We start from the raw sequence: 10395 nt of genomic DNA on the forward strand, positions 1-10395 counted from the left end.
AGTTTTGGCAAAGTAAGAAGGACACACTAGTACTACCGCAACAATGTGAACATATACTGTACACACATATAAAAATACTAACTTTTAAATATTTGATACCTTCAATGCAAGAAAAATAACATGATTGTATTTGTGTTTGAATTAGGTTGTCTATCAACCAATGGTGGATAATAATAGATGGTGGCATATCATACCTATTATGCCACGTTCCAAAGTGATGTATAGTACATTTACTAATATGGAGCATATGGAGGATGATCATGGCCATGGAGGTGATGATGACCATGATACGAGAGAGGAGGATGATCATGAGATAGGAGATATAGATATTGAGGCCATTACCCATGAGGAAGAACCTACCATTGGTGATGCTGATTTCGATGAGCACATGAGTAGCACAAGTAGTAGTGGGTTGAATGTATTTGTAGATCTAAACACTTGTTTGGATTTTGAAGTAGATAGTTTGGCAAGGGTTGATCTCATTGAGGATGAGATTGAATCCTAGCCCATCATTGATATTAGCAAAACTATTTTACATATTGTCTCTTTCTTTTCACCTCACTTAATTTTTGTATATGTGGGTTTGCAAAAAAGCATTGATGTTTTTGTTAAAATTATGTGCTTTGGTAATCATGGGCAATGTTTGGAAAGTAGTGATATACATTTACCAACCTATATCAAAATCTCACTTTTTGTATTCTCTATTTTGCATCTAAATATGCGTCTAATTCTGAGTGTAGACGCACTAATAGACGTGCTTATACACACGCAAATAGACGCACTATTAGACGCAGTGTTAGATGCGCCCTTATTTTCTCAGTGTAGATGCGCTAATAGACATGTCAATACATGTGCAAATAGACGCGCTGTTAGACGCACCCGTAATTTCTCTATTCAAGCAACGCCTATAGACATGCCCACTATTTTGTGTGTCTATCAAGCGCGTCTATAGTTGCTTTGTGTTGTTGTGCAAGGTAGTATTGCCGCCTTCAATTAATCAAAATTTAGGCCAATCATTGTGGTGGCTCTCACCTTGACAGTTCCTTGTAGTCGAGCTACTAACTTTTAAGCCTCCGCTATTCCAATTCCTTCACTGTTTTATCTTCTATCCCTCTCGATCGGTTCTTTCTCCCTTGCACTCTGACTGCAAAATTAAATCTCCGCTGTTTCATTTCCTTCACTGTTTCGTCTTCTATCCCTCTTCAGTGTTTCTTTCTCCCTTGCACTATTCCTGCAACTTCTATCCCCTCTCATAATGGATTCCCCTAGACACACTAAGCTCCCAAACGTGTCTGTACAGTTTGAAAGCTCCTCACATGATCTTTCCTCCCCCCTTGCACACTCTGGGAGCTCCTCACACAATCTTTTCTCCCCTCTGTAGCACAGTGTGAGAGCCTCTCCTCCATTGATCTTGAAATCATGACATCTAGGAGCTCTTGACTCGCTCTTGAAAAGCCCAATTTGGATGCTCTTAGTAACTTCACTAGGTTGGTATAGGAGGTGAATGTGAAGGAGGGGTAAATAGTCTGTCAAGGTCAGAAGATTTCCATTACTAAAAGCATGAATGAATATGCGCTAGGCATTCCGAGAGACAATTTGCAAGTGCACTTCTTCGAGAAGCAGTGGAAGAGACATGATATATTCTAGATCTACTCCCCAACGCTCATATTGGTAAAGATGGTGGAGCCAAGCTTTCGAAAGCTTGGTTTGACTTTGGATGAAAGCACTCCACTCTTTGTCCTTGCATACAACTGCTCTTGAACTTTAATGAGTATGAGGTTTTTTGAAATGCTATGGGCGCTTGGTCCTCCATCTCACATTTCTTTTCTTTTATATTATTGAATGATGGCCTTCTAAGGGATGCAAATAGACTCGCCTACTTGTTAAAGCAAACTAGATGTTGTCAAGCAACACATGGCGGATGGGGCATGTATTTTGATCCTTGAGGTACCTCTAGCATATACTATTTTTGAATGCACCTTGAATAAAAGGGTGCAAATCTATACTATATTTGAATGGTATTGAAAACGAGACAAGTGGTGCAAGTTAACAAGCCTGCATGTTATAATTAGGATCTTATGGAGTGTTTGGAGAATGTCTAAAGCCAAATTCTAATACTTAAGTAATAGATCATTTGCATTTATGGAATGAGTTTAAATAGGATTATTGGCCTTCCTTAAAGGTAGCCTTAGTAATGAAACTCTTTTTCAAGAAGTGAAATTACAATTTTTGTTTCCAAAAATTCTCTCTCCCAAATTTGGACATATTCTTATGCAACTAGAGTCTAACTATCCCCTCGCTCTCTCTTTTCCCTAGAAATCCTCCTATTTTTTCTCCCCTCTCTCTCTCTCTCTCTCCCTCTCTCCCTCTCTCTCTCTCTCTCCCCCCCCTCTCTCATCTCTCAGCTTTCCCCCTCCCTCTTTTACACCCTCCACATCTCAGGGAGGCCTTATGAATGATTTATGAGCATTCATCTTGTTTTCTATTATAAAGAAACAAAATGGGAAGTACAAAAAGGAAGGAAAAAGAGGTGCATAGACCATCACACTTTTTAGCAAATAACGAATGCAAATGTTTTTTTCCCAAGGTACTTGACAGTCCTGCTCAAGCCATCTCATGAATACTTCTTAAAATTCGCCATGCTTCAGAATTTCCAGATATGGAAAATCAGCATGGCCCTTACTCCTCTAGTCTCCAAGAATAAGAATCCTCCAAGTGAATGTGAGACAAAGGATCATTTTAGCGAGTTCTCCTTTCAAGTTTTCCAGCCCGCATATTTGTCGTATTGATCAACGGATCCATGTTTCCTAATATTTATTCATCCATTGCCGGAACCTTGGCGCTAGTTGGAAGAAGAATCCGCCATTACAATTGATTATTATCGATGTACGTTCATCTCGAACCGTCGAGGTCGGCTGCAGCCTGCTCCTACAAAAGTACTCGACACTCAGTTAGCTCCCTCATCGACTGAGTTCCCTCCATCCCCCTGCTAATATCACATTAGTACTAGCTAGCTGCTTCCCCTTCGAGAACTTTTTTCCTTTCATATCATTGTCTACGGCCTACATCCTGCTTCTCGGATATTTGAGCTTCAGCACCCACTGAAGCAATCCAATCTCACCCTCAATACTTTGATTCCTACTTTCCATCGTGACGATGCTACCCCGAGGTCACTTTAGCTTCTTGCAGATCTTAGCTTTCTTGGGCGTTGCAATGACCCTCTCCCATGTAGCCTCAGCCAAGAATCGCCATTTCAACTTTGAGGTCAGTTCGCAAACCCGCAGGCCAAAACTAATCTTAGGTCCGGCATTGCTATAAGTTCCACTTTGTATCTTACGATCGTCATTTTGTCGCTTGAAGATACAATACACCAACGTAACTCGCCTTTGCCACACCAAGTGTATCGTGTCTGTCAACGGACAGTTCCCCGGTCCAACAAGTTACGTGACGGAAGGAGATCGGGTGATTGTAAAGGTTACTAACCTGGTTTCGTCCAACGTAACCATTCACTGGTAAGACAGACTCTACGCTATGAATCGACATCCACATCAAGTTAGAGGCTCATGCTGCAGCTTGCCATTTTTTTCTGCCAGACACTCGATCGCGTTTAAGGGATCACCCTCGTTTAACATTCTATTTGATCACTCTTTCAGGCATGGAGTCCGTCAGCTACTCTCCGGCTGGGCCGATGGGCCGGCCTACATTACCCAATGTCCGCTTCAAACAAACCATTCTTACGTCCATAGGTTTCGAATCGTTGTACAAACGGGCACTCTGTTCTGGCACGCTCATTTCAGCTGGTTGAGAGCCACTGTCTATGGAGCTTTCATCATACGCAAAAAGCCCCACACCTCGTATCCATTCCCCACGCCTCACCAGGAGCCACATCCTATTCTTATAGGTCAGAAGTTCTCTCTGTCTCTCTTGTACATAGGCGTATCTCACTCTCTCAAAACAAACCCATAATTCAGGATACTGGACTCTGGACTCTGGATTACAGCTTGGAGAGTCGATAATGTGATATGTTTGATCATTCGCAAATTGAATCTGCTTCCTTCAGGTGAATGGTGGAATGCAAAGGTGGAGGACGTCATAGCGCAGGCACTGACACCCCCAAACTCAGGTTATAACGCCTCGAATGCCATTACAATCAATGGTCAGTCTGGCGATCTATACAATTGCTCGAGAAACGGTAACGGTAACTCAGCTCAGAGCTCCGGGGACCGATACTCCTAAATTAACACGAACGAAATCCAAACTATGGAGGGAACAAAAAGGGAACGCAGTATTCCAATCTTTTTGGGTGCTAATGGTAGATCTCTTTTGTCGTTGTGATGCAGGCACAGTCATCTACCATATCAAGAAGGGAGAAACTGTTCTCCTGCGGATAATCAATGCTGCCCTCAACTTCCATATGTTCTTTTCAGTGGCTAATCACAGTCTGACAGTCGTAGAGGTTGATGCCACGTATACGGAACAGTACACCACCGATGTCATTCTTCTCGCTCCCGGGCAGACTACAAACGTTTTGTTGACGGCTAACCAAGAAATCCGAGAATACTATATGGCAGCTTCCATCTATTCCCCGCCAAATGCTGCCTTCGTTCCATTTCCTGCAACACCTGGAACAGCTAAACTGAAGTACCACGGGGCCGTTGGTTCTTCGCACTTGACTCTACCGACCTTTCCAGTATATAATGACACTGCTTTCCAAGCTAATTTCACCGAGACTCTGGAAGGATGGAAAGGCAATAACTACCAAGATCTCCCTAAGACCATCAATAAGGATCTCCTCCATACTGTGGGTTACGCCTTGCAGCCTTGCCCTGCGAACATAACATGTAGATTCCCCTTCCCTGGTACCCTACTCAGAACGGCCCTGAACAACGTTACTTTCGTGTCGCCAAACATTTCCTTGCTTCAGGTAAGACTCTTGGGCATATGGTAAAGTGGGTACATGATCGTCAATAATCACTCAAGCAACATCTGATTCAATGTGTCCTTTCAGGCGTACCACTACAATATTAGTGGCGTCTACACGACAGATTTTCCCAGTGTTCCTCTCTTCAAATACAACTACACAGGTGTGAACCCTACCGACAAGTTTGGTATGGCGGGTACACGCGTGGAGGTCCTTCCGTTCAACTCCAGCATCCAAATAGTTTATCAAAATACCGCAAACGTTCTCTTTGAGTCACATCCTATCCATCTTCACGGGCATAACTTCTACGTTGTGGGCAGCGGGAACGGGAACTACAATTCGAGCACAGATCCTGCTAAGTTCAATCTAGTCAATCCCGTGTCAAGGAACACCATTTCTATTCCAGCCGGAGGCTGGGCTGCAGTCCGATTTATAGCTACCAATCCAGGTATGCGTCTGAATAACTATCAAGCTTTCTAAGGAAGAAATAACAATTATCATTTCATTTCATACGTATGGCTCAGAAACACGATGGATGTTTGCAGGAGTGTGGTTTGTGCACTGTCATCTCGACATACACCAAGCATGGGGGATGGATATGGCCTTCATCACCCTAAATGGCGTGGGACGTTCCCAGACGTTACCTCCACCACCAAGCGATCTTCCCCCTTGCTAATGCAATGCAAAACAAACCCATAATTCAGGATGAAGAAGGCCCAACCGGCCTCATAACTACAAAACAAAAAGGCAACCAACAATGAACGTGCACCAATCAGGCTGAAATTTGAAGGCCTGCCCTAGCATTCTTTTGGAAGGTTACATTTGAAGGCCAAGTTGAAAATTTTGGTTTCTCTATGAAAGGCCATTCATTGTATGAGGCCTTGCAATAGAATTCGACCTCCATGGCATTATTTTGAAGTTTTCCTCCCCTTTAAGGCATTCAACTCACTCAAATTCATATTACAACAGACATGCTTAAGGCATCCAATTATTTAAAATCAAATAAGCTTTTAATGTTTCTAAAATATTCATCACATCAACAGGCCTTTATACAAATTGAGGCCCCTACACATTTCAACATTTCAATACATCATAAGGCCTTTACGCATCAAGCCAGTGAGGCTTGTGCTTTTTCATATTCAACCACACCTCATAAATCTTCTCCCAATCGACTTCATTCAATGATTGAGGTGCCCTGAGGAATGCAAGCTTATTGGAAATTAATGGAAGGAGAACTTTATGCCCATTTATATACAATGGAAGAGCTTCAAATTTGAGGACTTACTATAAATGATTGTATTGTCATATGTCTCGGAAACAGTGCCGAAGTTTGAATGTGTTGCTTTATAGTATCATTTGAACTTTGAATGTTTTAAGTTTGTGAATGACTCTTGAGTCTAAACTTGAAGGTATGTTGTAATGTAAGATTTGAATCGCCTTGTTAAATAGACCGGCTCAGTGAGAGTCGAGACTAAGTAGGCAGGAGTTAGTCTATCAACTTGGTTATAACTTAGAAATTAGAATAGTGGGTTGAAAGGCCTCGACTTGTGGGGAGTTGGAAGCGTGAGGGTCGAGGCATGTTTCGATTCTTTTATACTAAATATTTTTGAAGGCTTTTCACAAGAGACGACCTTCTTTTGCAATTTGTTCCATTGAGGTGGCATTCTATCCATGAAGGTTGAAATTTAAGTTTGAGTTTCATCTGCAAGCCAAAAATTTTCTCCTACTTCTTATGAAGGCTTGGCAAACTTTAATGCTTGATGAAGCCTTCAAACTTTAGTAGATAGCCTTCGAAAATCTGCCTCAGCCATTATGGTGGTATTTTTTAATTATTCATATATGCTGCCCATGTGGTAGCCCTAAAAACCCTCTTAATTTTGGCCCGTTCTATCACACTCCTTTGATGGGTATTGAGAACCCCTCCTACTAGCTTTGAGGATGCATTTTATTTTTCCCTCTAATGATGTAATTTTTTTTTGTGAAAAGTGAATTTCAAGATTTTGATGATCAAAGTTGCACATCTACTTCTTTTAGACAAGGTAACTCTTTCATGCTTCACCAATGTAAGGACGACACCCTTCTTATTGGTGATTGTTTGAATAAAATCATTTGGAAGGTGAAAGAAAGTCTAAAATAGCAAAGATTTTTAAGAGTTAAGGGAATTTTGGTGCCGCCCATGATTGTTGTAATTACAAAGATCGAGTAAAATCTTGAGATGTACAACAAACTAGCTTTTAGGCATGTTTTGAGAAAGTAACTCATTGAAGCATTAATATCAAACATTCCCTTTGTGTTTGCAACCATGAATACCTTGCAATGGATGTAAATTTCAATCATACAAGGCTCGTGGATCGAGTGCATCCATTGAGTTTAAGTGTCTCGCTCCAAAATCAAAAGGTCTTGCTAGAATATCTTTAGGTGATTTGGAGATTAAATTACCAAAGTTGTCCTTCACAATAGCTATCAATCAACAAGTAATTATCTTGTGATTAATATATTCTTCTTCAAAATTGGTGCTATAGCACATGCAACAAGCTTTGGCAAATCTAGTCAGTTCCAACAGCTTTTTCAAGCCTAGCAATCTAATCCACATCAACTTGTGCAAAGTTGAAACACTACGTTTGCCTTCCAAACTGACGAATGTTATCGGACCTCATGATTTCTAACTTGATAGACATCGAGCTCCATGATGGGGTACTTGGGTTTTATGAGTATTGCTAATAGCTATCCCAGCGACATGAGGGCATGCCATCAAAGTCTCTGACATGGTAGCCATAATATGCAATCTAAGAGCTATAATATCCGGTTAGGTGTAGAGAACATCCATTATGTGGAATCGATCAACTTATATATCCAAGAAATGCAATTGAATTGGTGAGGCTTTAGGTAGTGAATCAATGGGAGTAAGAGATAACCAATCTGAATAGTATCAGGAACCCTAGAATTTGGTTCTTGTGAGGAGAAGATAGCCATCTTGGGTGCAGATTTTGCATGTAGGACTGTTTTAGTTTTGAGGATGGTAGCCATGGGAGATTTGGCAGCATTTGAAATCGTCAGGGGGGGGAGGTGGGGGTGACTTTGTATAAACCTTCTATATCATGTGTGTTGAAGGACAGCTATTTGCAAAATCCGATATCTGTAAATTTTTCCTAAATAAAATGTACCCTTTTTCTGTACAAATCTATAATTCTTTTCCAAAACTATTAAATGGAGGATGCTTCCTTCCCAGACAACCAGGACTAGGATATCCATCTACTACAACCACCAACAATAGACCGAACTCCCCCAACAGTGCTTTGGAGGATTCAAGATAAAGAAGAGGAAGAAGAGCCTGTAGAACCACAATGGCAACGGCCATTCCCGAAGTGGGTAAAGCAGCTTTTGGATGGCAAAGAACCTCCAGCCATTGAGGAGGAACCATTCGAACACCACCGGTCCAAGAGATTAGAGGAGCAAAGAAGGGTGCAGGAACACTTGGTCAACTACGCTTTGATGGACAGAGGTGATTTGTGCTGAAGAACCCAAGTGTGTTGAAGAGGCACAGGGTGATGATAGGTGGATGGAGGCTATGTAGTTAGAGTATGGCTCCATAATGAAGAACAACACTTGGGACCTTGTGGATTGACCACCAAAACACAAGGTAATTGGCATCAAGTGGGTGTACAAGACCAAGTACAAGTCTGACGGCATGTTGGATAAGTACAAGGCTCGGCTCGTGGGAGGCTCGTGGCAAAAGGATTCGCATAGGTACATGGTTTTGATTATCAGGATACTTTTGCTCCCATAGCTCGACTAACCACAATTCGTAGTGTTTTGGCTTTAGCAGCACAGGAAAGTTGGCCCATGTTTTAGATGGATGTAAATTTCACCTTTCTGAATGGAGATATCAAGGAGGAGGTATACGTGGAACAACCACTAGGTTTTGTGATCGCTGGTTTAGAAGGTAAAGTCTGTAAACTAAAGAAGGCATTTTACGGGCTGAAACAGGCCCCACGACCATGGTACCAGTGAATTGATGCCTACTTTTTGCAAAACAGGTTCAGGAGGAGCCCATCTAATGCAAATTTGTATATCCATAGAAAAGGAGGCAGGTGTATGATCATGATCCTTTATGTGGACGACCTTGTCATAACAGGGAACCATGAAGAGAAGATCTCGTAGACAAAGCAGTTGCTAGGAAGAGAATTTGAAATGACAGTCGGACTCATTTCTATTTGGGGATTGAAGTTTGGCAAGAGCCAAAATAGATCATCTCACAGCTGAAGTATGCTGGACAGATACTGAAGGCATTTGGCATGGCTGAGTGCAAGACAGTTGGCACCCCTATGGAGGTTGACGTGAAGCTCTCAAATGAGGATTCATCACCACTGGTGGACGAAGCGAAGTACAAAAGGCTTGTGGGCAGTTTGATTTACTTGCGCAACACAAGGTCAGATATCAGTTTTGTGATTGGTGTACTAAGCAGGTTTTCCAATAAGCCCCGAGAGAACCATTGGAGGGCAAGGATGCAGGTGTTGAAATACATCAAAGGCACACTTGATTATGGCATCACCCATACCAAGGGCAACATCTTGACTGGATTCTGTGACTCGGATTGGGTAGGAGATGTGGCCGGCAGGAGATCAGTGACAGGTTACTGTTTCTCACTTGGATCTGGAGCTGTGTCATGGGTCAGCAAGAAGCAACCCACAATTGCTCTTTCTTCTACCGAGGCTGAGTACAAATCAGCATGTTTTGCTTCTTGTGAGGTAGTGTGGTTGAGGAGGATTTTAGGGGGCATGGGTGCAGTGCAAAACAAGCCTACGGAGTTATCATGTGACAATCAGAGTTGCATGGTAATTGCAAAGAACCATGTGTTCCACGCTCGTACAAAACACATTGAGATTCAATATCACTTTGTACGCGACCTCATCATGGATGGAGAGGTCGACTTGGTGTACTGTCTGACTACAGAGAATGCTGTGGACATCTTCACGAAGGCTCTTGGAAGAGACTTGCTGGAGAGGCATCTTCATCGACTTGGCATTGGGCCGAAAAAGTAAGTTCACTTGCGGGTGGACATTGAGGGGGGGTGTTAAATATCAATATCAATGCTCCACTCTTGTGTAACTACGCGGGAACCATCTAACTCTACTTGTAAGCCCCCATATGAGGAGAAGGCATTTGAGTAGCTCGATTATCCGGTAGGTCCTGGTTTGGACACTAGATGGGGGCCATGTGTGGCCTGATGGCTGGACAGCTTCAAATAGAGTTGGCACACTACCAACTAGGCTACATGCAAGTGCGGGAAGGCATCCCATGAATGACCTCGCTGAGGTAGATGGAGCATTTCTCGAGGTAGCCCACTCTCAGGTTGCGGGGCCTGTTTGGAGCCCCAAATGATCCCGAATGGCTCTAGGCCAAATGGAAACCATAGGTGAGTTGCTCTATTTTGCACCACGGTTCTATTGTGTGGTCGGTGGCCTATTTCGAGA

General features: G+C 42.5%; 1 protein-coding gene across 1 annotated transcript; it reads left to right on the top strand.

Annotated features, from left to right (window-relative positions):
- Positions 1-3213: 3213 nt before the first annotated feature.
- Positions 3214-5597, top strand: LOC147886879 (laccase-4-like). Its single transcript, XM_087394805.1, has 7 exons — positions 3214-3264; positions 3361-3512; positions 3654-3901; positions 4061-4192; positions 4341-4924; positions 5009-5369; positions 5467-5597. Exons 1-7 carry the CDS (start codon positions 3214-3216, stop codon positions 5595-5597), a joined length of 1659 nt encoding a protein of 552 aa, XP_087250931.1.
- The last annotated feature ends 4798 nt before the right edge of the window (positions 5598-10395 follow it).

Source organism: Dipteris shenzhenensis, chromosome 23, assembly GCF_047967505.1.
Source record: "Dipteris shenzhenensis isolate YYH24624 ecotype China chromosome 23, Dip_SZ_1.0, whole genome shotgun sequence".
Classification (NCBI taxonomy): domain Eukaryota; kingdom Viridiplantae; phylum Streptophyta; class Polypodiopsida; order Gleicheniales; family Dipteridaceae; genus Dipteris; species Dipteris shenzhenensis.